The sequence below is a fragment of the Siphateles boraxobius genome, unplaced genomic scaffold, assembly GCF_051911475.1.
Source record: "Siphateles boraxobius isolate OS27281-9 unplaced genomic scaffold, OSU_SipBor_1 15, whole genome shotgun sequence".
Lineage (NCBI taxonomy): Eukaryota > Metazoa > Chordata > Actinopteri > Cypriniformes > Leuciscidae > Siphateles > Siphateles boraxobius.
In genome coordinates, this window is record NW_027508755.1 from 2,036,308 (window position 1) to 2,064,285 (window position 27,978).

General features: G+C 37.0%; 2 protein-coding genes across 7 annotated transcripts in view; one reads left to right on the forward strand and one right to left on the reverse strand.

Moving 5' to 3' along the window:
- On the forward strand, positions 1 to 27,967 carry cacng5b (calcium channel, voltage-dependent, gamma subunit 5b). Of its 4 annotated transcripts, XR_013203924.1 has the most exons (9): positions 1 to 152; positions 2,399 to 2,449; positions 3,339 to 3,568; positions 4,780 to 4,866; positions 8,236 to 8,376; positions 9,613 to 9,758; positions 14,510 to 14,789; positions 25,399 to 25,476; positions 26,062 to 27,967. XR_013203924.1 is itself a non-coding variant. In XM_077230634.1 (8 exons), exons 3-7 carry the CDS (start codon positions 3,373 to 3,375, stop codon positions 14,765 to 14,767), a joined length of 828 nt encoding a protein of 275 aa, XP_077086749.1. In that variant the 5' UTR covers positions 1 to 152; positions 2,399 to 2,449; positions 3,339 to 3,372; the 3' UTR covers positions 14,768 to 14,789; positions 26,062 to 27,967. The 4 variants fall into 4 exon arrangements, 2 of the variants coding, with proteins under 2 accessions (XP_077086749.1, XP_077086748.1); XR_013203923.1 differs by lacking the exons at positions 25,399 to 25,476; positions 26,062 to 27,967 and adding an exon at positions 15,370 to 18,144 and having other exon boundaries at positions 14,510 to 14,973; XM_077230634.1 differs by lacking the exon at positions 25,399 to 25,476.
- The window catches only part of cyth3b (cytohesin 3b), a 56,183-nt gene continuing 49,709 nt past the window's right edge, over positions 21,505 to 27,978 (reverse strand). For all 3 annotated transcript variants that reach the window (XM_077230628.1, XM_077230629.1, XM_077230627.1), the window contains exons 10-13: positions 26,506 to 26,582; positions 26,314 to 26,385; positions 26,072 to 26,226; positions 21,505 to 22,184 (exon numbers count right to left, since the gene is read on the reverse strand). In XM_077230628.1, coding sequence (XP_077086743.1) covers positions 22,112 to 22,184; positions 26,072 to 26,226; positions 26,314 to 26,385; positions 26,506 to 26,582 — 377 coding nt within the window. In that variant the 3' untranslated portion in view covers positions 21,505 to 22,111. The remainder of the gene's footprint in view (positions 22,185 to 26,071; positions 26,227 to 26,313; positions 26,386 to 26,505; positions 26,583 to 27,978) is intronic.

Sequence of the window (27,978 nt, forward strand, 5' to 3'; positions counted from 1 at the left end):
AACAGAATCGTTTAACGAATCAGTCACGTACACTCTCTCTCGCGCTCGCTAGTGTTCATCAGTCTCGTGCACAGACTGGACTGACTGTACGGAGCTGCTTCACTCTCTAGCTGGAATACACACACATTTACTCTCATCAAGAACATCTACAGGTAATTATCATCCTTTCAATGTGGATGAAGGAATTCATGCAACTGCTGTCGTCATACTTATACATGTCAACACAGAAGCATGCGTCTTAAATGTACTGATGATTTCATATCCTGAAGTCAGACATATGTGTTTGCTATAATTTATTTGTGTGCTTTGAATATTGGTATTGTTTATATTTAGAAACGTTTTTAAAATTGCTTAATTGTTTGCATGTGTTTATAATACCCTAATGATAACGCAGCTGTGCAGCACATAATTAATATTGCTCGTTATTTTTGCTGCAACATGTGCAGAGTAAAGAGACAAAAATGTTTAGTTATTAATGTTACACCAGTTAAAGCGGTGAACATGTAACATCGGTGGTTCTCCTGATAATTAAAAAATACACACAACTATAACTTATAGTATAACAACTATAAAATTGTGGTAAATAGTATTATTCATCCACCACTGTCATAAAAATAAACAAAAATTAGCTACAAAAAGATTGTGAAGTTTTCTGACGCTGTAGCTTAATGTACTCTCTGATTTTAGTGTGGTAATAATAAATAATATAATAAACATTGGAATTTTGGTGGAAAACAATTAACAATAATTAATAATTGGTTCTTCACCATAAAGCAATCTGTATCGGTCATAAAGAATATGATGCACAAAAATTCTAGGTTTTGAGACACTTACATTTTCTTTAAAAGTCGAGTCATGTCAAGTAAAATCTATTTCTATAGCGCTTTATACAAAAGCTTTTTTTAAAGCACCTTTCCTGTAATAGTAAAATAACTATTAATGTTGGCATATTCTTCAATTATGAAACAAATTCAATTTCCGCTGCTGCTCTACGGAGGCCATTAATTCATTAAGTTCGATGTTGATTCAGTTTAGCTCAGCAAAGTTTATCAGTTATGAAACAAACTGATATAAACTATAAAACAGCCCTACAGAAGACAATGGTGTCATTATTAAGCTAAAAAAGTGAAGGAGAGTTGTAATTCTTTATAAGCATTTAATGGTAGGATAGGCAATTTTCGGAGAGGCTAGCAATAGCGTGTTAGCTTTAAAGATCCCATCTCCCCATCCTCGCTCCAGAGCGTCTCCAAAGACACGCCTCCTTGAAAACACATGGGCTGTGTCCCAAAACTTAACAATGCTGCCTTCAAGGATACATTTCAAGGTAGGACTTAGGTAGCGATCAGGGCACGTCCGAATCTAATGTTAGCTCCCCTTCCAGTCTCCTGAGAAACCTTCATCTGATGGATTTTTGAAGACTGCACAGATCTATCATTCACTGCCTTTGATATCCCACAATCCTCAGCTTTCAATTCTGTGACAGTTAAAATAAAGATAACGTATGAAAGTTGTGGTTAGAAAAGCTCTCTCTATTTTGCTGTAGATCATCAAACCGTTACGCTGCCTCAGAAGTCTGTTCAAAATCAGTTTCGCAAGGTAATGCCGCCTGCAAAGTCATTGCCTATAAGGACTCAGCCATGAACGCGTACAGCAAGGAGCAAACAAAAGCGTCACGAGAGACGGCGTTTAACTACCTCATGTGTCAAAGCACATAACATTACTTACAATAATAATGAACATAAACAACTTAAAGAGCTCTAGTTGTGCCACCTGACTGCTGCAGATTCATTTCGCCATTGATAGTGTTTCCATAGAAACGCATAAATTAGAGTCACGAACCACTCCTAGTTTAACGTCACAGGTTTCCAAATTACAGTAGTTATGGCGTGAACATAGCATAGGCTGGTTTTGTTTTGGTTCAGGAGGAACTATAAAAAAACGGCTGCTGTTTCGTTTGCGGCTCTCTGTGACTGTCATCTGTCTACACTCACAGCATTAAACACGCTGATGGCGTGTGATGTCCTCGCTAGCAGATGCGCGGAGGTATGAAAATATTTACGCTGACAGGACATCATTAGACGAACATTTTATGGTCCTACGCCTTCCACAGGCAATATAAATACATTTAGACCACTTAATGATTTCTATCAGGATGTGAAGAGACTTTAAAACCAGCATAACAAAAAAATGTCTTTAAGTGAAGAGTTTTACATGTGCTGTTCATAGAAGACGGTAAACTCAAATTCGGATTGTGTGGATCTTCACCTGCTTAGTTGTAGAGCTGTTTGTGGCTAAGCTTGTTTAAAATGCACACAATCTCTGAACAGTACTGTAAATGTACATGTGTCATTAAATGTTGTGTGTTTTGGAGCTCATGAATGTGTCGGCCTTTAAACAGGTCCATCATCCCGGCAGCGATGGACACTCTGGCGTTCTGATCCAGTGACAGGTACTGCATTTTATATGAGAGCTTTGTGTGTGTGACAGATATTGGCATGATTGGTTGAAATATCACCTTTAATGCCATGCGCCAAGCCAAAAAAAATTTAAAACTGTTCTGAACCATCACGTTTCATTTTGCTTTGTGCGCACAACAGTTCAGAACAGTTTTGAGGTGTAACGATACCCTCATGTCACGATTTAATACAAATCACGATACAATATTATTGTGATACTCCAAGACATGGTAAAAGGTTAACAAAAAATAAACTTGACTAAAATGCTAAATTTGATATTACATTGTGTGTCTGAATGAATAGTCTTGGACTTGGTGCTGGAAACCCAAAGCACAGGACAATAGAGACACCAGAATAAACATATTCATGATTCTGAAGATGAAAACACAGAATTATTTTAGATGAATATGCGTGCACTCTTTCACTGACTAGATATATTTAAAATAATGTAGGCCACTTATAGCATTAACATTTGGCATTATCAGGACCCACAAATATTGCATTATTATACATTATTTTCAACCTTATATATAGTAGTTTAATGTAATACTGACACTAAAAATCAGTCATTTTCATTTTTGGTGAATTATACACAATACATATCACTATCCATGATAAACATATTATTGCATTTTTATATGTTGACGAAATATATTCTTACACCCCTAGCATAAACAGTTAGACAGTGACAGCTGCAGCTGCTCAAATGACAAACGTACAGATGTGAAAATTGCAGTGTGAAAGTGTATTTTTGTCTATTGAATGTGTTTTTTCTAACTACATCTGTGTGCTTGCGAAAACACTTGTTTCCATGAGGCGCTCCATTATGTCAGATTTCCTGGAGACGCTCTCACTGACAGTGTGTGTGTGTGCTTCCCTCAGGTTGTGTGTGAGTGTGTGAGCGCCCCCTGGTGGCATGAGCGCGTGCGGGAGGAAGGCTCTGGCTCTGCTCAGCAGTGTGTTTGCGGTCTGCAGTCTGGGTCTGCTGGGCATCGCTGTCAGCACTGACTACTGGCTCTATCTGGAGGAGGGCGTCATCATGCCTCTCAACCAGAGCACTGACACACACCTGTCCATACACTCCGGCCTCTGGAGAGTGTGTTTCCTGGCAGGTCAGTCACATTCCTCAGCTACTTAGCATACATTTATAAGTGTTAATGAGAACGCTTTACAATAAGGTTCATTAGTTAACATTATTTAGTTAACATGAACGAATTATCACAGACACACACACACAAGCTCTTGAACCTTCACCCTCTGTGCCAGGAGCAGCAGCTCATTTGCATTTAAAGCGACACACACACAAAAACTGCGTTTTTGTTCACCCTCAAAAACGTGACAATTTCAACATACTATAAAAGATATCTGTGGGGTATTTTGAGCTAAAAATTCACATACATACATACATGGGGACATCAGAGACTTACTTTATATCTTGTGAAAGGGCATTATAGGACCCATTTTTCCTTTGTTTCCCTGTTAGAGTCAGTGTCTTCTGTAAATAGCCGGTCCTTTGAGTTCATTCCAATGGACTTCACACATTCAAAGGGGTTTTAATGGTTTTATGCCATTATATTTGGCATTCTGTACTGATTACAAAGGTTTCAGCTGTATCCGTGTGTCCGCCTTTGGCCGTTGTTGTCTGGTATCATTAATGATGGGATGTGTCCTGCTGATCAACAAGCTCACACTCCTCTGAATGGGCAAACAACGGCCTGCTGTGGCACAAACACACACATTAGTCTCAGTGAAGGAATGCAGTGTGTGTGTGAAGATGTGGGCTTGTTCGATCCAAACCCACGCTGTTTATATCCGGTGAGCGTGACTGCGAACAGATGTGAGCCGTTGTTTGAGATCAGCCATGTGATTTAAACACCCCAAGCTTTCAGAAGTCTCACATTATTTTTGTGCTTTAAAGTGAGAGGGTTGCATTGCATTGGGTGTTACAGTGTTGAGCGTGTTAATGTGATATCCTGTAGGTCTCACCACATGATGAAAGTGTCAGTGACTTACGGTGACTAACACACACACACGGTTTCCCGTAAGACCTTCGTTCATCTTCGGAACACGAATTAAGATATTTTTGATGAAATCTGAGAGCTGGATCACTTCTCCATACTAGTCCATAGGCTTCTTCAGGGATTGAACTTACCGGCCTCGAAAAGTTATTAAATAATAATAATAAATAATACATAAGTCTTATATAGCGCTTTCCAAGGAACTCAAAGACGCGTTACAAATTAAACAAATAAACAAACAAACAACGATGAGAGTATTTTTCTCTCTCTCTCTGTGTGTGTGTGTGTGTGTGTGTGTGTCTCAGGTCAGGAGAGAGGCCGCTGCTTCACCATCGAATATGTGATGCCCATGAATGTTCAGCTGACCAGTGAGTCGACTGTCAACGTTCTGAGTAAGTCGCACACATCTTCATGACAAGCAGAAACTAGCTTTACTTATGTCTACAGAAGTCCTTCTCAACTGGGTTTGGTCCCAGACTGGACAAGAATCTTCAGTCGATTTCATCAGAGAATGTCGAATAAGGGGAGAACTGTCACTCTCAGTAACTTCCGGCTTCTGAACTGGTTGCAGTTCCACTCTGGCTCCATATGAGGGCGCTCACAGGACGAGTGCAGAATGAATGGAGGTCAATGAATGGATTTTTATACCCCTAAAAATCCACTTTTCTCAGGATATCATTTTTTGTCTAGTAATTTGAATGTTGTATTCGAAAGGAGATGCAAATAAATTACAGATTACTGGGTGTTAGATTTTTTAGAGTCACTTATTTGCTTTAAAAAGTCTTTTAAAATATCAGGGATGTCATACACATCGTACGACCAGTGAACTGCTTTTACGGCAATCCTTCAGTCACTTTGGTGCTTTCGCGCTCTGCACTTTCTTTTCTCTCGAGGCGTCAACAACACCGCTGACACAGGTAAATACACGTGCTAGAAGAGTTTTTGTTTTGTTGTTTTAAAAGACCACGCCGAAAATACTTTGGATGCCACGATGCCATCAAGCGGTATCTCTGGACGTAATCACTCTTTCACTGACCAATCAGCGTTCATTAGCAGAATGCTAGCGTGTAATGAGCAACAACAACTCAACCTGTAAGAAATCCAAAGGACATAAGTACTCGTTCATTCAACTTTCGACCTACAACCCATGTTGAACCTGCAAAACCTACAATCAAATCTGAGATTTCTCAACGGCAATCGGTGAAAGAGACAAATTAGAGTCTAGCTCCATAGACTCCCATTCATTCTGCACTCAGGGTGATCGTCCCCCAGTGGAACTCTGGTGGAACTACAACCAAAATTCGGTACAATAGGACTTAATAGGGAGTGGCCAGGCTCTCCGTAGACGGCTTTGATTTCATCTAAGGCTGTGGCTGAAGTCAGTTGTAGTTCTTGTGTTTCTCTTTCCTTCAGTGATTCTGCTTGTTAACAGCAGGTGTTCATCATTAATGCGAAATCATCACTTCAATTTGTCACTTAATTATTCAACAATTATCCAATTATCATGCTGGGATCTAGAAATGTTCTATAACTCATTCAGTTTGAGTTCTGTTTCAGTCATTGTGTCCTCATAACTTTTGGTAATATTTAAATTAAGTGAACTCAATTTTATTTAGTACATATAACTTATGTTTTACAGTGATTTTTTTGGTTTCTGAATGACTATTAAAATTTGGTAACACTTCCATTTGTGAACAATGTTTCTAAGTATAAAGTAATAAAGTACTCACAAATCATTAACAAACTATTAGTTTATAGTTAATGTGTAGTTTATAAATTGCATGTTAATATATTAATAGGTAATAGACAAATAATGAGTTCTTCATTCATTGTCACTGTAATTAACACAATTGTTATTAAGTAGCCTAGCTCATATATAAAGAGTTGATCATGTTTTTTATGCTTTGTTAACAACTTATTAACCATAAATAGTTCTATCTTTAGATTAAGTCACAGAAAATCATGAATTAAGTGCTTTAAACCAATATTTATTGGACATTAATTGAATTAGTATTAAGTATTTCTTAAAATGTTTACAAATACACTAAGCATATATGCAGTACTATGCAAAAGTTACTATTTTCACCCCCAAAAAAGTGTTTAAGCCAGTTATGCATATCTTTGGCTGTAGTGTGTCAGTAGGAAGTATCAGTTTACATTTCCAAACATTAATTTTGCCGTTAATTGTAATAATCCAGTGAGATATTTGAATGCACAAGGAGTCTGACAACAGTCGGTAAGATCAGATCTCATCCTCATCGAGTCTGTCTGTGAAAGTTTTAGGCACTTGTGTAAAAATGCTGTAAAGTGAGGATACTTTCAAAAATAATGTCGTCAATAAATGTTATTTATCAATAAACTTCAAATAACTAAATCAAATCAATATTTGGTGTGGCCACCCTTTGCGTTTCAAACAGATTTTCCCCAGATACAGTTTTTCAGGTAGTTTTTCAGGTTTGTTTCTTCAAGCGTCCTGGAGACAATCCTGCAGTTCTTCTGAATACAAAAAAGACAAATATTTACAGAGGAAGAGTGAGGAAGTCACAGCCACCACAGATGATCATATCACACACATTATGTATTTGGTTCAATATTCAATTAATTTCATCCAGTAATCCACAAATCTTTCTGAAAGTTCACACGAAATGTAATTTTCTCCATGATAAATATATTTTCTAAAACTTCTATCCGACCAGTTGAGTACCGTATATTCAAATCCAATCGCATATACAGTCCCATGATGCACAGTGCAGGACGGGTTATAAGCTGTGAGTTTTGACAGGTGTTTGAGAGTAATTACCCCGCTGATGGACAGTGAGCATCATGGCTGTCACGCTCGAGAGCCGCTCCACATTAGCAGGAATAGCGCTCTTCTCACGACCCAGCTGACAGCACACTTCACTCCGCTAGTTAGCATGCTGCTAAGCTATTGTGCAAAAAGCATTTGAATGAAATAAAACCGCTGTTTTACTGCATTTTTGGGGCTGCGCAACCTGAATGAATGACTCGTATGTAACGATAACAGTAACACTTTACAATATGGTTCATTAGTTAACTAACATGAACTAATCATGAGCAATACATTTGTTACAATATTTATTAATCTTTGTTAATGTTAGTTAATACAAATACAGCTGTTCATTGTTTGGTCATGTTAGTTCACAGTGCATTAACTAATGTTAACAAATACAAGCTTTGATTTTAATAATGTAGGTAGTTAACTAATGTTAACTAATGAACCTTATTGTTAAGTGTTACCGCTATAGCTAAAAGGACAACTGCATTAGCACTAGGGCTGCACGAGATATCGAAATTATCAAAATATTGCAAATGCATTTTGCAAGGCATTGCAATATCTGAACGATTTTAATAAGATACTTCAAAAAGTTGTCAAAAGTCAGTTTTAGGTTCCTAAACACATTGTGAAATTTTTAATTGGGTTTATATAATCCCTCTATATTTGTGGCAGTCTTGCAATTGATCATACAACCTGCAAAACACAACAATGGTAACAATTATATTTTATTTAAAGTAAATGATCAAGTACTCTCTACAGTTCTTTTTAAGTTACTAGAACTCTTGTGTAAGTGAACTATACTAACTAAGCATTTGTCAGTACAACATACTATTCCTATTTCACTTTACTTGTTTTTTTAAGGCAATCGGTTTGCATGATTTTTTTAAATAAGTCCAACTAATTTGATTTTTTTACAGTGTATCAAATGATCTCTTTGTTTTCCTGTGATGCTGTTTCTTTTCAGAGATGATTCGTTCGGCCACGCCGTTCCCGCTCGTCAGTTTGTTCTTTATGTTCATCGGTTTTGTGCTCAACAATATCGGGCACATTCGGCCCCACCGCACCATACTGGCGTTTGTCTCTGGGATCTTCTTCATCCTGTCAGGTACACTTCTTCCTCTTCCTCTTCCTCATCAGGTCTTGTCCCTTCATTTATAAAACGCTTTTTACAGTACAGATTGTTTCAAAACGCAGCTTTACAGAGATAACAGGAAAATAATGCAACAGAGTTAGTTTCTAGAAGAAAATAGTGTCACTGTCCAGCTTAAGTAAATTCAGTGATGGTTAATTTTTGTTGTAAAAAAGTTATTAATTTAGTTAATTTATATACATACACTGCCGTTCAAAAGTTTGGGGTCGGTGAGATTTTTAATGTTTTTAAAAGAAGTCTCTTCTGCTCACCAAGGCTGCATTTATTTGATTAAAAATACAAAACAAACCCAGTAATGTTGTGAAATATTATTGCAATGTTAAACAGCTGTTTTCTATGTGTATATATAGTAAAGTGTCATTTATTCCTGTGATCAAAGCTGAATTTTCAGTCTTCAGTGTCACATGATCCTTCAGAAATCAGTCTAATATGATGATTTGATGCTCAATAAACATTTATGATTATTATCAATGTTGAAAACAGTTATTTACATTTTTATTTCAGGATTCTTTGATGAATAGGATGTTCAAAACAATCATTTATTTGAAATAGAAGCTTTTGTAACATTAAACACTAACGTTCAAAAGTTTGGGGTCAGTAAGAATTTTTATTTTATTTTTTGTGGTGGAAATAAATAAAATAAATCAATACTTTTATTCATCAAGTAGGAATTAAATTGATCAAAAGTGACAGTAAATACATTTATAATGTTTCAAAAGATTATATTTCAGATAAATGCTGTTCTTTTTAACTTTCTGTTCATCAAAGAATCCTGAAAAAAAATGTTTACACAACTGTTTTCAACATTGATAATAATCATAAATGTTTCTTAAGCATCTAATCCTCACATTAGACTGATTTCTGAAGGATCATGTGACACTGAAGACTGGAGTAATGATGCTGAAAATTCAGCTTTGATCACAGGAATAAAATATATTTTAAAATATGTTAAAATCGAAAACAGTTATTTTAAACTGTAATAATATTTCACAATATTACAGTTTTTTGTTGTATTTTTATTTAAATAAATACAGCCTTGGTGTGAGCAGAAGTGACTTCTTTTAAAAACATAAAAAATTGTACCGACCCCAAACTTTTGAACGGCAGTGTCTATATATATATATATATAGCCACTCTATATATGTGCAACTATATACTGTGCGTCTCGGCTGATGTTTGTGTGTCACACAGGTCTGTCTCTGGTGGTGGGTCTGGTTCTCTACATCTCCAGCATTAATGACGAGATGTTCAGCAGGACTAAGAGTAATGAGGCGTATCTCAGCTATAAGTACGGCTGGTCGTTTGCGTTCGCTGCCGTCTCGTTCCTGCTCACTGAGGTGAGCACACTGTGTTATTCACACTTCTCCTTCTCTTCTCTGCTGTTAAATCAGCCTGTGTGTGTTATGTGTCGTGTCTCACTTTAAACATGTAATCCCAGCCAAACAGACTTTTGTTACAAGAACGTTCTCCAAAATATTCAGTGTTGGTTCCGGGAATGTAAAAAATTTCTAGTTTTTTCTTGACGTTAGAGGAACGTGTTTTAGAAGGTGTGATGTTCCTCAAATGTTCCTTTAACTTAATATTACTATTGATGAACAATGAAATATCATAGGAACGTTGATTTGTAACATTCCAAGAGCACAAAAATGTCTGAATGTTAATATAATGTTATCTAAAGGTTAGTATAATGTTCCTGAAACATTCTTTCAATCATTCAAACACCGGCTGTGAACAAGCACTGAGAGAAAGAGAAATAAGAACACAAACTACAACTTTCTTCAGACACAGCCTTCGATGAACTGAAGATAAAATACATTAAATCTCTGAAGATCTGATTAAACAACTCCACAAAAATTGGAGTTTAAAAATTACTATTACTATTAGTAATATTACTATTGGTAATAAGTGAAGCATTACCAGCTTCACTTATTACTAACCAGACTGACTATATTTCTGTCAGACGTCTACAGAAGCTCTTATTGAGAATTATCAGAGTCTTAGATGTTGATGTTTGGTTGTAAATGCTTAGTTTTTCAGTGTTTGCTTAATGCCTGGTTCAGATTACATGATTTTGGCTTGATCTGTTTTTCATAGTGTGTCGTGGGGATTCGTAAACGACAACGGGTGTCGGGACGCAAGATTCAATCGTTTCATCTCGTATAGCGTGTCATAGTGGACGACAACAGACGTCTGCGATGCTTCACGACATTACAATAAAAAGTCTAGCATGTTTAATTTTTTTTTCCAGTCCTCCACGACGGGTTCCGTCAAGAGTGAGTGTGTGTGTATGTGTGTGTGTGTGTGTGTGTGTACGTATGTGTAAGACGGCATGCGATGACTGATCGGGAAGCAACGTGTAGTCTGGCATGTTTCTTGTCCACGACACAAGATTTTAGGAGTCAAAATCGTGTAATCTGACACAGTGACTATCGTAACAGACAAAAAATAATCGTGCAATATTCTGAACCAGGCATTAGTTGGGCTCTTGACCCTTGACTTTTAGCAATCGCAGGTGTTTCCAGAAAACATTTCTGCATTGATAAAGCAGACCAACATGTCTGCATTAATGCTCAAACGACTGCATCATTACTCAATACAGTCTGCAGTGTCACATGATCCTTCGGATATCATTCTGATATGCTGAATCTTTCATAAACATAAGAATTTTGACAGTCTTTCCCACAATTGGAGCTCTATTCCATAAAATGACAGGAGATGTCAAGCCTCCTGAAGGGTCAAATACTATAACCACTAGAAAATCCCCATAAAAACAGTCCACATTCTGCAAGTCTGCTAATCTAATCTAGACCATTGCAGAGAATAGAGAGCCTAAGCCCCTCCCCTTTGCGCGTGCTCGCTGGGTCTACGAGTCCGTAGGCCGTCCCATTCATCATGTTAATGCTCTGAAGTGTGTGTGCTCAGCAGCGCCCCCTGTGTACCCTTGAAGCGCATGGATGCAGGCTCACACACTTTAACTACCCAGGAATCCTTGCGAAAGGCCAATCAGACAACAGATGTGAGGAGATTTTGCTCATGGACTATTGTTAACATGACTGAGAAGATAATATTTAAGTGCAAGTATCATTACGGTTTTTATGACCTAGGTGTACATTTGGCCAGTTATTACCTACAGTTTATACCAACATTCAGTGGTGGATGTCTCAAACATAGGCTAATAATAGCGCGCTGAATAATACGATCGCATTATGACTCATTAAATAAATAGAACCGAATGTCAGGGCTTTACTGAGTCATATGTAAACGTAGTATGAATATTTAAACCTGTAAATTCATCTGAAACTATAAAATGTAACATTATGTATTATTATGTACAATACATCATTTAAATAAGCATGTATCTATTGTCTAATGCCCAGGTGCCATACACAATATCAAAATGTAGCATTGTAAAAGCAGGCTGTGTAGTGGACATGTAGATGAGATTTGGGAAAAGAAAATAAATCCTGTTCTCGATCGATGCTAAATAGTATAACATTTGTATATGATATTTGTGGTATGGATAAGGCTTGATCGAGTCTGTCCCAAAAATACCTCTCAATGCGCCCTCGTGGACTCGTGCCAAGGGCCCTATAGGTCTCACTACATGACGTCACCAAAGTGTGGACTCTGAGGAAGTCCGCATATCCGGAGTGTGCCATTTGGGACAGGGCCAAAGTAGCTTAACGTTGAAGGATTTGAACTTGAGTGTACTGACTAGGTAGGGCTGGACAATAATTCAATATCAATATATATTGCGATATATTTTTTTCTTCCGATAACTGTGATATGATTTTTAAACACATTTTCGATATTTCGATATACAGCATTTGTCACTGACTGACGTTAGGCGCGCAGCCGTAAGAAAGAGCATAACACAATTGGCTACTTTCGTGATGACGTTCACCACAGACACGCGGACGCAGCCAGTGCTCAGCACTAGTAGGCTGATCTCCAACGCGGCAAGTTTCAGCTACAGAATGAGCGGCCCTGACCGCAATACAAATGTGACTTAACGAGCTTCCACAAGTGAGGAGAAAGCAGACTAATTCAGTGGTATAAATTCAGTGGTGTTTCAGCTGAGATCTCAAAACTTCTCAGCGCGCTGCAAAATGTGGCAGAGAGTGGTGCCGATTAGCAGCGGGAACACATCAAATCTGTTCCACCATCTGAAGCAGTTTCACCCGATAGAAGCAGCGCAAACAACACTTTAACCGGCACAAACAAACAAGACTTTTTTGCGTTAATTTGGAGCATGTGGGGATGCTGAGTGACCTCAGAATGACCAATACATATGATTTTAATATCTAAGAAAGCGAAACTTCACGCAGTGATTGACAGAGCGGGACGTGATCGGCTCCGAATGTATTTTCAATTTGCACATTGAATTTTATTGAAAATGCAATCGCATGTCTAACTGTGAGTGTAAATGCAATTAAGAAAAATTACATTTAAATGATCATTTTGCTGTAGTTTTTGCTTGAAAATGTTAAACATATCTAATCATATCTGTAATACATTGTAATTTTGCAACTTATAAAGCGTTAAAATATGTATTCAATTTACATATTAAAACTAGTGTATGAAATGGCAAATGTAAATTATATAATTCAATTTTAATTTTGCACCAAACGTTGCACAAATGTAATGGCAAATGTAAATTTAAAAACAGAAATGCATTGTCATTTTGCATATTACATTTCAAATTGAATATTGCTACCCATGTGCTTCCATAGTCTTGTAGCAGGTATTGAGAAGAGAATAATTGTTATGATGGGTTATTTCATTGGTTCATGTAGTTTGTTATGGTGCAGTACCAAAAGACTCCAGCAGGTTTCATAGACTTGGCCAATTAATTTTTCAAAAGATTGTAGATACAGACATCTGTTGTGTCAGTTTTTCTGAGGCTTTTATATTGTTCATATTGATATCGTTATTATATCGTATCGACCGAAATTAAGAAATATATCGTGATATAAAATTTGGCCATATCGTCCAGCCCTAGTACTGACGTCTCTCCGCGGTTAAAACAACATTCCTTCTTGTGTTTATTCATGTTTTATTTGATGCTATAAATGAACTAGAAGGAAGAGATGATCGGTTCACGAGCAGCTTTAACTGAGCGATCTGTCAGACACATTAAAGAGACACAAAACGGTATTTATTGTTTAAATTTCGTTAAAAAATGACCAAATTTGAAAGTTGAGACTTTGTTTCATATCGAAACTAAGCCTGTCTGTCCTGTTTGTCGGCGTGTTGTCAGTGTCCTCTGCTCTGTGATGTGTTTTTCACTGTGTGGCGTGAGAGGGGCGTGGCTTGTCGGACATAGCAACAGTAACTAAAGGGGGCGGGGCTTTGCAAACGGTCAATTGTGTGTGATGCAGTATATGGACTGATTTTATGGTAGGTATTGAACTTTTAAGTCCAGTCACCTTTATTTATATAGCGCTTTTACCAATATAGACTGTTTCAAAGCAGCTTTTTGAGAGCAGGAACAGCAGCTCTAGAATAAAATGATCGTCCAGCTAAAGCTATTGTCCGTCGCACATTGGATCCTGTTTCAAGGTTTGCGTTCTCGAGCCCCAAACACTGTTGCTGTGCGAATGAACGGCCAGGACACATTAAAAGTTTTCTGTTTTCTGTTAAAACGGTGCCGCTAACTTAACAACTAATAACCACACCAGAGGAGAAGGAGGAATGGATCAAATCCATCAAGTAGGATTTCCTATTGAACATATTGTTAAATAGTCTTGTTCAGTGATTTAATAACTGGGTGAAACCCATTTGCTGAAGAAACGCAGCATACAGTGATAAAACTAACTTTATTCTAGAGCTGCTGTAAAGCCCAAACAATCTCCGTTACTGTAATTTCCTATTATCACTGTAAAGCTACTTTGAAACGAGCTATATTGTTAAAAGCGCTGTATAAATGAAAGTGACTTGACTTGTTAATGCTGTGCAGCAACTACAGCCTCAGTGAAGCAGAGCATAATATCTCTTCCACCGGTTCTGGTAACTTGTGATACACCGTTCTCTACTGTTAAAAGCGCTGTATAAATGAAGGTGTCTGGATTTCTGTGTGTGTGTTCAGAGTGCAGGAGTGATGTCGGTGTACCTGTTTATGAAGCGCTACACCGCGGAGGAGATCTACCAGCCCCACCCGAGCTTCTACCGGCCCCGGCTGAGCAACGGCTCCGATTACTCGGGTCAGTTCCTCCACCCAGACCCCTGGAGACGGGGCCGGAGCCCGTCAGACCTGTCCAGCGACGCCTCGCTGCAGATGAACGCCAGCTACCCCGCTCTGCTCAAGTGTCCAGACTACCAGCGGGTGTCCTCCTCGCCCTGCTGAGCGCAGCATACGCCGGCTTCAGGTCAAGCACATCAGTTACACCAGAGAATGTCTATTAGGGGAGAGCGTCCACTCTCAGTAACTTCCGGCTTCTGAACTGGTTGCAGTTCCACTCTGGCTCCATATGAGGGCGCTCACAGGACGAGTGCAGAATGAATGGAGGTCTATGGAGCTATACCCATAGATATCTATAATAAAGGCGAGATGTCTTAAGGCGGAGTCTCTATCGCCATCACCGTCGGCCATCTTGTCACAGGCAAGCTATTCTGACGGGCTCTGTGGTACCTGATGTGCTGTAAGAGGAGTGATCAGCATGAACACAAATACTCTTATCTCGTTAAAATCTTGACGGATTTACAAACGGTTTGGTTTCTTACAAACGTTGTCAACGTGGCTATAATTCTGGATGATTATTTATTCATACACTTATTATTCATACACTTATTATTCATAAGTATACAGTGTGATAACTACATGTCTGACGTTTATAACGAACCAAACCGTTTGAAAATCGGTAGAAAATTGAGCAAGTTATGGTTATTTAAAAAGTGCATGCACCATTAAAACACAATGTTACGAGTGAGCGAGCTGCCTGTGACAAGATGGCCGCCAGGTGGGGACGTCGACCTCCATTGGCCAGAAGCGCGGACGAGACATCTAGCCTTTATTATGGATATCTATGGCTATACCCCTCAAAATCCACTTTTCTCAGGATATCATTTTTTGTCTAGTAATTTGAACGTTGTATTCGAAAGGAGATGCAAAGAAATTGCTGGGTGTTAGATTTTTTAGAGTCACTTATTTGCTTTAAAAAGTCTTTTAAAATGTCAATAACGTCATACACATCGTACGACCAGAGATACTGCTTTACGGCAATCCTTCAGTCACTTTGGCGTCTTTTCTCTCGAGGCGTCAACAACACCGCTGACACAGGTAAATACACGTGCTAGAAGAGTTTTTGTTTTGTTGTTTTAAAAGACCATGCCGAAAATACACACACACATTCTGGTCCCGCTTCGGAAGCCATGATGCCATCAAGCGGTATCTCTGGTCGTAATCAGTCTTTCACTGACCAATCAGCGTTCATTAGCAGAATGCTAGCGTGTAATGAGCAACAACAACTCAACCTGTAAGAAATCGAAAGGACATAAGTACTCGTGCATTCAACTTTCGACCTACAACCCATGCTGAACTTGCAAAATCTACAATCAAATCTGAGATTTCTCAACGGCAATCGGGTGAAAGAGACAAATTAGCGTCTAGCTTCATAGACTCCCATTCATTCTGCACTCAGGGCGATCGTCCCCCAGTGGAACTCTGGTGGAACTACAACCAAAATTTGGTACAATAGGACTTAATAGGGAGTGAACAGGCTCTCCGTAGACGGGCTCTGGTAACACCATACATTCATCCAAACCTAAATAATGTACAGGAACTGATGCGTCCACAACTGACGCTGCGTCTCACTTCGCATACTTATACTACGCCCTAAAAGTATGTACTCTTTTAGTGAATAAAAAGTACATAGTTTTGCGTGTGTAGCAGAGGAGTAGACTCTCAGAAACAAGGTCACTGGGACAATGCCCTTCAAAGGGGTGCTAATATGTACCATTTAGGTGCTAATATGTACACTTTTGGTACCAGTATGTACCTTTGAGGGACTTATATGCACTCTTTAGGTACAAAGGTGTACCTTTTGAAAAGGTACCGCCACAGTGACAGCTTTTGGACCTTTTTTTCTGAGAGTGTAGACATGCTTTGAGACAAACTATCACGTCATGCAATAGCGTCTTTAACCGTTGCTCTCTGTCACAGTAAACTGACCTGTCAATCATCTCGTCAAAGAGAAAATCTTCCACATTTCATGTAATTTCCTGCAGTACCGGAGAGAAATGCAGAAGCTCGTTGATCTGTCTTTCTCTCTCTTCCGTCTTTCATGACGAGACTCCTCATATTAATGCATAACGATGCACAAATCACATTTAAATAAATATTTTTTTTTATCAGGTTAAACTTTGATTATGCTTTGGGACACACTTATTTTAGTCTCACACACTGTTTAGATGCAGTGTGAGAGATTGCATGATTGTATGATGTTCTCGTTCCAGCAGGGGGCGGTATAGGATTATGATAAGACTTTACAATATGGTTCATTAGTTAACATGAACTAAATATGAACGAGACTTCTTCCACTTTTATTAATCTTAGTTAATATTAATTTCAAGATTTACCAATGCATTATTAAAATCAAAGGTTGTGTTTGTTAATGCACTGTGAACTAACATGAACGAACAATGAACAGCTGTATTTTATTAACTAACATTAACAAAGATTAATAAATACTGTAACTCATGTATTGCTCATTGTTAGTTCACGTCAGTTAATACATTAACTAATGAACCTTATTGTGAAGTGTCAGTCGTATTATTCTCTGGAGTGATTCACACACTTGTTATTATAATCATCCAGGTTTAATGTACAACTGTGTGTCCGTCCATGTAAATATTTATGGTGCTTAATTATACAAATATGAATTGTAGCCATTATGGATCACTACCCTCCTATTACATCAATCTGCTTTGAAGAAAAGTCCTATATTTGTGTAATGTGTGTATATATACTACTGTATGTATGTAATGCAATATAATATCTATTCATATCAAATTGTATTCTTATAAAGGTTGTTGTGACTAAATTATTCGTAAATAAGTGCAGAAATCGTCTTGGTATCAATTGAAAACAAAACTAATATAGATGAACAAATGTACCATGAATTTCACAAATATGTATTGTTGCACATCTGAAATTATGAACTGTCCGTTTTGAAATATTTGTGATGAGATATTATATAGTTGTCCACAGCTTCAAATTAATTTGCTTTCTGCTACATCCTCCTACTGTTAACATTGGATAAAATCTGCACCTTCATAAACCTTGTTTATTCATTTTTCAGTCGCCACACTCAAAACCAACGTCATGAGCTGCATATCATGAGGATATATACATATAATTATATATATCTGTCAGTATTATAGACTATCAATCTGCATTGCTGGCAAGGATTTTTCAGTTAGTGACAGTAGATGGTGACAGAGTTTGCTTTAGGAGTTATCATTCAATCTTTTTTATTTACAAATATTAGAGAATACCATATATTACAATAAAATTCATCATAAATGTTACACTAAGGGGGATTAATGTATATCTACATAGAGATATTGATACATTTACACATTTTTGCTTGATAGAAAATTGGATTTAGTCAATATAAAGCTCCATTTCTTTCTTGAATTATATAAAACGGTTTATTTTACAGGAAAACGTACATTTGTGAACATGTAATTTTGACATTAAAAGAATTAAATGTATTATATAAACCTGACTGCGCTTTGTTTCTAGATCTCCGAAATACCAAATAACAAATGTTCTTTATGATAAAATCACAAACAATTAGACAAAACGGTCCTATGAATGAGCAGCGCCTGATTAAACGAGCCTCAGTTTCAGGGCAACTGACACACAAATCTAAATCACAAACAATTTGATTAAAAGTCAAATTTTGTACACAGGATTTTATACAAGTAAATCCTGTACATAATTTTGAATGACGTCTCTTTGACTTTGTAATTTTTCCACACAATATTGTCTGTCAAACAAGTCCAATACGAGTAAATATCAGGTAAAAACAATGTTTGTTAGAAATAACGCTCTTCTGGATCAGTTTTGTGAGTTAAACAAATATTATAAGAACTTACAATAGTAGGTGAGGACAATTGTTGAATGTAAATTATTTTCTGATGTCTAAACAGCGTATGATTTCAAGCGATATTACACCAAAAACTTGCGTAGTCCCCCGTGTGTTACAGGAATATTATAATGTGCAAAAAAAAACAAAAAAACATTTAAATTAAATAACTAATCCACCAATATGATACTATAATCAAAGCAATGTTTCAGAGGGAAATTTATATTTTTATTTTTATTGTTCTGTATATAATACTTATGTGGTGAAAAGTTGCTTAAAAATCAAGGACCATGATAAAAAGAGAAGTTTTGCTGGTATTTTATCATTATTATAATTACAGCTAAGTAGAAAATGTTGGTTATTACCAAGGTTTGAAAGGGGAAAAAGTTCCAACTGCAATTAGGATTTTTTTTAGCCAATTAACTTTAAATATAATATTTTATGTTTCAAATTCCAAAACATTTAGTCCACCATTTTCATAAGAAGTGTAATAACCTGTCCCACTCTACGAATCAATGCTCTAACTGCAGTGATGACAGTAATAATGCACTGGTGATGACAGTGCCGTGTGGATCTTGTTTTGTTTGATTTTTAATGACATAAGTTCGCTTAGTAAAAAAGCTCACAGGAATAAGAACGCATTGACGACAACATAGTCAGTTATTACATTTTTCACTGGTTCTCGCTTGTTTTTACACGTGCTCATAATTTCTTAGCATGATTTTGCATGTTTCGTTGCATTATCACAAATAAAACAAAAGCGTAACTACACAATATGCTTACAAAATATTTAACGCATTTTAATATTTGGTTCATTGACTTTCCAGCTGATGTTCAAACCATGCAGCAAAATCAAGTCACTTTTATGAGGATTTCGGGCTTCCCTGGAGTTTGTGGTGTGCTTGTTATGTTTATGGACATGTAACTTATGTGTGCATCATTGCTCTAACTATAAATGAGGAGAAATATATCAATAGAAAAGGATTCTGTAGCATCAACACTAACGTTTAATGCTTTTATAAATGCATTAAATGATTGGTGTCATGTTGCAGGCTCACTATTGGCTGATTCAGTGGTTGAGTTCATTTGTGTGAGTGATTTGATCATTTTGATTTCATTGAAAAGGCTAAAAATGGTATGCTCTACAATGATGTATGCTATAATCCATAAGCTAAACTTAACTCAGAAATTGGGTTCTATTTGAGTTCAGTGATTCAGGTAAAATGATTGTGAAATAATGATTATGTTAAAACACAACCAACACCATCAGATCATCTTTTCTATTTGATCATCTGGCTGTTATAACTCATGTACAACAGCCAAACAAAATCTAAAGTTAATGATATGAGGGTCAAGAGCCCAACTAAAACAAACACTGATCACCATAATGGTGACTTTAAATTCCGGTTTTCTCCTTCAGTGATTCTGCTTGTTAACATCAGGTTCTTCAATAATGCTCAATCATCACTCAATTATTCACTTAATTATTTATTAATTATTTAACACTGGAGATTTTGCTGTGTAATTGGGTCGCTTAAAATTACTTAATTACATGATGTTGAAGTTACATGAACAAATTATGTTTGTTTAACGTAACCCAGTTATGTGGGACCTGTTGACATAAAGTTAATTAAAGCCAACATATAATTTTTTTGAGTGTACACCAGATTGGAAATTCGCTGATTAATTGAGTAGTCACAGAAATCTGGTTTTCATTTTAAATGAAGAGAGTATGGTCAACATGTGAGTGGGTTATTTTTATCTCTCTATCCAGACAGGAACATAGTTTCGACCCGGATGTGGCCTGGATCTGGGCCGACACTGTTGCTGTCTGGGTATCAACAATAGTGATACCTCTCATTACACTCGATTTGAATCATGCAATCAATCCTTTTGTTCAAAAACGTTGCGTCAGAAATCTGCACTGTACATGATCAAAGTTAGTTGGATCAAATTGCCCCGTGTGATGTGTGAAAAAAAAATAACTCGTGAAATCTTTAGCTTTATGAATGTTTTATGTATTCATAGTTCATGTACAGTTTGACCAATAGCTTATACAGACATATAAAAATTTATCTGGAGCCCCAAAGGGCATTAGAGATATTATTCCACCCTTGGAAAGGGCTTTTATTTTACAACCACATATAAATTGCTACTGGATTTTTTCTTCTTCTTAAAAAACAACTAAATTTTTCCAGAATTACAAGGTGATTTTTTTTTCCCTGACAGAAGTACATTAGTTTAAGGCTGCTGAGCGAAGAGCCCTAACAATAAAGAGCCAGTAGATTTATATATGCTACAGATTGTACTTACACACACACACACACAAAAGAGGACAAATGTTTACAGTATTTACACATAACTTAGATCTATAGTTTACCAATTATGAGTAGAATAAAAATCATTTCACAAAGAAAATAAATATAAAAGGAGATATTTAACTATACTTGTAAAGAGAACACAAAAGCTAGCAAATTCATTCGTATTACATCAAAACATCATATGTAACATTAGATCTAAGAGCAGAACGGAAAGGGTTAATGGACTGGTACCTCCTGATGGACAACAGAAACGGATGCTGAATTCAGAGTAAACTACTCTTCCCATACAGCAACATAGATCCCAGATCCGGCCCACAACCGGTATTCCACACGTACCAGATATGGGCCGACACTATATTGTGGTCTGGGTTACTATATACCATTTAAAGATACCCAGACAGTAATATAGTGTCGACCCAGATCTGGCCCACATCCGGTTTTCCACACGTACTAGATGTGGGCCGGATCTGGGCCGACACTATATTACTGTCTGGGTTACTATTCTATATACCATTGAAAGATACCCAAACAGTAATATAGTGTCGACCCAGATCCGGCCCACATCTGTACCGGATGTGGGCCGACACAATGTAAGAGTAAGAGTAGTATGCAGCTCCGAATTCAGGTAAAATCTCTCTCTCTCTCTCTCTCTCTCTCTCTCTCTCTCTCTCTCTCTCTCTATATATATATATATATATATATATATATATATGTTATATATTTGCTGTTTCTAACTCTAACAACATGAAATCAGTCCAGCTGACTCCAGAGCGCCACCTAGCGTTAGCACTGGATCACATGCACACACGAAGTCTTCTAGCACCGTAAGAGGTAATGGCCATGAAGGATTACTGTCGATCACACCGGCCGTCCAAATAGGGCTCGTCTCTTCCGAAATAAATGGCTTTTCTGCAGTGAGAGTTCATAAACGAGTTCATATCGCCCAGGTATACATACCAACATCCATGCAAATACAAACATGTCAGGACAGCTGTGTTTTCATATGAATAGAAACCCCAGACTGCAACATAGTGTCGGCCCGGATCCGAGCCACATCCGGTACATCCGTGTGTTCAACGCGGCCCAGATGTGGGCCGGATCTGGGCCGACACTATGTTGCTGTCTGGGACTCAAGAAAGGAACTATAAACATTGAATTCTTCAGCCGATGGGCTCCTTTAACCCATCATCATCAAACACACATCTGCACAAAGTGTGTTCCAGGAGGCAGTGTGTGTTGCTGTGAACAGGCTTTGAGGAAAGGGTTTGGATGGAGATTTCACTTCTTGTTGGCGATGCGTCTTTTCCTGGTGGCCAGCATGTCATAGAAAGGGTCTCGGCTGATGCTCGCTCTGAAGGAACCAATTAAAAGGAGATGTGAGAGACTTTGATATGGAAATAAAGCATATAGCCTATATATGTTTGCACACACACTCCTGTCTTAACGACATCATAGGAAATAGTTTGTTCAGTGACCTAGTTTGGTTTCCATGGTTTCTGAGGACACACCCCACCCATGTTTGACTCCACCTCTCAGGGATTTTCTGCGTTTGAGTGGCGTTTCGGGATTGTCCAGTGTAAAGTGACTGCTAAGATTAAAGGCTGGTTTTATACTGATATGAACAGTCAACAATGCTCTGCTGCTGTTGCCACAGTTTTCACGCTAGAAATCTTGTTAGTGTGGCGCATAGTGTGAAACTCATCCTCCAGAAAGTGCTTCTTTTCTTATAGGGTGACTACATCTATAGTGTGTTGCCTATGTAGACAGCATTTCAAGGTCTCACAAGTGAGATCCAGAGACGAAGGCAAATTTAAATTGTTACGCTGCTCAAAATATTGGGGTATAATTCATGGATTAGGCAACATCCGGCTCACATCTGGGCCGTGTGGATTCAACGTGTGCCAGATGTGGGCCGGATCTGGGCCGACAGTATGTTTTTCTGTCTGATGCACTGCGATAAGAAAAAGTTGATGCAGTGCAGAGTGAGTGCTCTTCGTATTTTTTATTATTGCAAAGGCTGCTGGGAAATGTGTTGTTCTGAATACTATTGGCTATGTTGGACTATATTCTACCCTGCAATTTAGTATTTCTTCAAAGTTTTTGATTGGACTGTCAACCATAAAATTAAAAAATGCAACTAATTACATTTTGCAAAAACGCTAACAGGATGCCTCTTACATACAATATGATTTATAATACAGGATACACTGCACAGATAGGGTGTGACAATATATCGTGTCAATATATGGCAATATAAAAAATATGTATAACAATATGTATCGTGGATACATAAATAAAAATTATTGTGTGAGAAAAAATTCAAGTTTACAGAGTTGTAAACTCTTGTGTCAGTAAAACAATAAACTACTATATATAGCCTAATGTTGAATATAATGTATAATAATGCAATATATGTGGTTCCTAAAAATGCCAAATGTTACCAGTAAAAAGTGGCGTACATTATTTTAAAAGTATCTAGTCAGTGAAAGAGTGCAAGCATATTCATATAAAATAATTCTGTGTTTTCATCTTCATAATCATAAATATGTTTAATCTGGTGTCTCTATTGTGGTTTCCAGCAACAAGACTATTCATTTACACACACAATGTAAAACATATTTACCATTTTAATCAACAGTTTATTTTTTGTTAACTTTTTATCATATGTCTTGTAAGTATCGCAATAATATTGTATCGTGAGTTCAGTATCGTGATATGTATCGAATCGTGACATGAGGGTATTGTTACACCCCTATTAGTAATGCATTTTGAACATAGCCTTCACAATTTCTACACTGATTCTATCATATTAAGAATATTTGAGAATAAACAGAGAGTTCTAAATTCTAAATTCTGTCGGCTCACATTCTGCACTGGCAAAACCATCCGCTTCAACTCACGAGTTAAAACCTCTGAGAAGAACTTGTTTTTGTTTCCAAAGCGTGACTGAATGGTCCAATATCCCGAGCGTATAAAGCATGATTACAGATAAGCAGATAAGGATAGTGGGTCATAACTGTGCCGACTATGCAAAAAGTGCTTGTGATAAAGCCTCTCATCCTCCATACGAGGCGCCTGGATTAGCGGAGACACGAGGACCGCAACAGGTCCTGTGGAGTTGATGGTTTGTGTGTGTGTGTGTGTGTGTGTGTGTGTGTGTGGTGGGGGGTTAAGCTCTGACTAATCTCCACATGAAAACACAGGGTCGAGGATGAGACTAAACACCATCATGACTAGTGCTGTTAAAATCCACCCACATGAAAAAATACTATAGTATATTATGGTAAAATTCCTCTAGTATATTATAGTACTTTTAAGAATTAATTTTACTATAATATACAATAGTATTGTTTCTTGTGGGTATGGTTGAAAAACTCTATAGTATTTACTATAGTATTTTTTCATGTGGACACTGCTGTCCCAATCCGGACCAAACCACAGTTAACAAGATCCGTCCCAAAAGCTAGTGAGGTGAAATTCACAAAGCATGTCAGTAACATGGCTGGGAACATTGGGATTCTTTGCATTGTGAGATTATTTTCATGAAAATTAAGTAATCCCCCCATTCTCATTACTGTAATGCAACAATAAATATATAAATGATTAAATAATCCCATTTTCATTACAGTAAAATACAGTAAAACAACATCAAAAATTACGGTAAATAATGTCAAAATCACATTGTATTGCAGTAATGAGAATCTTATTCTAATTTGTATTTAAATAAACTTGGCTTAATTAAAATCACCATTAAGAGTAATGGCAAAAATAAAATTTGGTGATGAGATTGTGTATTTGCACACTTTTTGTTGATGATAATTTGATGGGAAATATGTTTAATTATAATAAAAAGAACCTCGAAAGCAAAAAATAATGGTCCTTTATTTTCTTTATGCATAAATATAGTAATATATATAATATAAAATATAGTCATATTTTTTACATTTGACTTTTGATTGTAATATGACCGTGAGCTAATCACTGTACTGAAGCGGTCCGGAGATGAATTGAGTCTCAGAAGTGTTTGGAAGATGTTTCAATGAGAGTAAAAGCAGCAAAGGTCAATAGAGGTCAATTGTAAATTGATTATTGGCTAACATACACAAATTTGAAGATTGATGCGTTTGAATCGGCAGGATGTTTTCATTGATACATCAAGAAAACGAGTGCATTTTTACACCATTAGTAATTACCAACATGTGCTCATTGGAAAAACGTCCTTCTACCGACATCTTTGCAAAACTCCAAACACTAACCTAAACATTTCATACAGATTAACACTACATGAGCAGATTATGGATTAATAAAGATATATTTCCTTGTACAATACTACACAGTTTCATTTTTAAAAATTCACAGTTTTATTAAAAAAATTAAGATTCAGAATGTTTGTTCTGTTGCAATAAATGATCATTGGTGAATATAATCTGTTAATAACAAATATTCACTTTTGGTCAGGATTAAGATTATATGAATTATTCTATTTTATGATGCTGAAAAATATATCACCAGTACATCTTTGTTTCTGGCTTCCTTTGAAACAAATTATGTGTTTTGGTAAACAGTGTTATAAAGACTTCAAACTCACGTAAAAGGCCAAGAGTCAAACTGACCAACTAAAGCAAACACCGATCATCATAATGGTAACCAAACTTTTTTTTTATATAAAAAAAGTGTCTCTAAACCTTGGTCCTTTGTCTAACACACCTATTTCAGGTCTTGGTGTCTCTCTAATCAAACAGGCTTGATTCAAGTCATCAGCTCATTAGTAAAGACATTGAAAATGTGAACTGTTGAGGGTTGAGAATCACATTCATTTCAAGAGCATTAACCTTTAAGCCCCACTCCCTGGACGTTTCACTTTGAAAGTGTAGTGAAACGTGCAAGAATCAACGTAATATTTAGCAGAGGCTCGTTTTTCTAATGAGCTTGGCTTGTTAGTTACTTTAGCTATGCTTGTTCTTGATGTTGACTGTGGCAGCTCATTAGGTTTTGTTATAGAGTTAAAGTCAAGTTACATCTATTTATATAGCGCTTTTAACAATATATATTTTTTCAAAGCAACTTTACAGTGATAACGGGGAATTAAAGTAACAAAGATTGTTTTGGCTTTACAGAAGCTCTAGAATAAAGTTAGTTTTATCACTGTATGCTGCATTTCTTCAGCAAATGGGTGTCAGCCAGTTATTAAATCACTGAACAAGACTATTTAACAATATGTTCAATAGGAAATCCTACTTAATGGATTTGATCCATTCCTCCTTCTCCTCTGGTGTGGGAGCTGATATCCTGTAGACGACGTGGTTTCCCTCCACCACCCTCCCATCGGCCTCCGTCTTGCACGCCTTGATCACCTGTCCTTTATGGTTGGGATTGTACAGCTCAAAGCAGTTCTACACGAGGAGACACAACATACTATAAGGCATGAGGTTTCCATGATCCCATACGGCTCTGACGTTGACGTTTGCTCGGGCACTTACAGGTTTCCTGGGTTCCTCCACCTCTCTGATGCTGAGGTTCTCCAGAGGGATAATTCCACGTGGTTCCTTGTCCTTAAGTCAGAAGAAACCCATTAAAAAATGCATCTGGGACAAGAATAACCCCTCAGACCCTCAGACAGGACAAGCTGTAGCTCAAAATCCTGAAATTATGCTGAAAACCAATCTACTTACTGTTGTGTACTCAAAATAGTACAAGCAGTTGTCGGTGAGAATAAACCATCTCCTCTTCCAAGTTTTTACTCGTCCACCTGCAAAGAAAAAGGAGAACCATCAATGCCAGAGACCCAATTTCTGAGCAGTAACAGACGATCACAAATAGCTCCAGTTTCTCATTTCAGGAATATCAGCGACAATATCTTCTGCTGTACACTCGTTTATTTGCAAATGATCTGTACTACAAAAAACACAACTTGAAAAAAGTTGAAATGACTGTAGCATTGTTCAGCAAAACCAACACAACAAGATCAAAGACCACAAACTCACACAAAAAGACAAGAGTCAACCAAAGGAAACACTCATCACCAAAATGGTTACCAAATGATTTTCAATAAAAAAAATCAACATCTAAACCTGTTAATTCTTAAGAACTTCTGTTTCCAATAGACAAAAATGTTTTGAATTGGCTCAACTACAAAAGATTTGTCACAGAATAGTTGCATCTCTCCAGAAAACAAATAATGTCAATTTGACTCAACTAAACTTTTTTTTATTTTTTTTGTCACAGCTTTTGTCAGTTCATATAACTGTTATTTACAAAAGTTGAGTCAACAAGAAAAAGCTAGGGGAAATTAGTACCAAGATTTTTTTTCTACATTGTTTTACAGTGTGGTTCAAGTTCTCCATTAGTTCTCCATAATCACAGTGTAAGGTTTTTCGATGTTATAATATCTTCTCTTATCTATTTTAATGTGCAGAGACATCTCTCTGTAAACATCAGTTGGTTGAGTTCCTGAAGAGTCTGAGACTGTGGCCCTGTCCTAAATACCAGCCTCATTACAGTGGCATCCCAGACAGCAACATAGCGTCGGCCCAGATCCGGCCCACATCTGGTACATGTGGATTTAAGTAAATTGTACTTTGTAATGTCCAATTAAAAGTTTGCTGTTCAAGTGCATTTTGAATCATACTTTTTTGTCATGTTTTAAAGAAGTAGACTTATTTTAATGTGTTTACCAACATATAACGCCGGATGATTCTGTCAGCTAACATCATCAACTTTAAAGACTTTTAAAATCATTTACCTCAAAACTCACTTTCATGTTTGAATGCCTTCTGTTTGTGATCTGATGTGGATTCTGATCACTGTATAGGGTAGAAATATTTATACGCGATGCAAATGACTATTCTATTAGTAAACATGGTCAATATGAACGCTTGAAGAAATCAGACAAATCATAATGGCTATCACAATCATGTTTTTATTCTATCTGTCAGTAGCCTACGTCTCTTTATACGTTATACGTCTCTATAACTTTTTCTCTGTTTCTCTGACTGTAAATATAACTGTAGCCTACTGGGAGAAAGTGCTAAAGCTCATCAGCTCGTATTTTTGGTGGCATATTTGTAGAAATGATCATTCTTTCTAAATGTGATGTAACTACCAAATAAACAGAAACATACGCGACTGAATAAGCGATCTGTCCT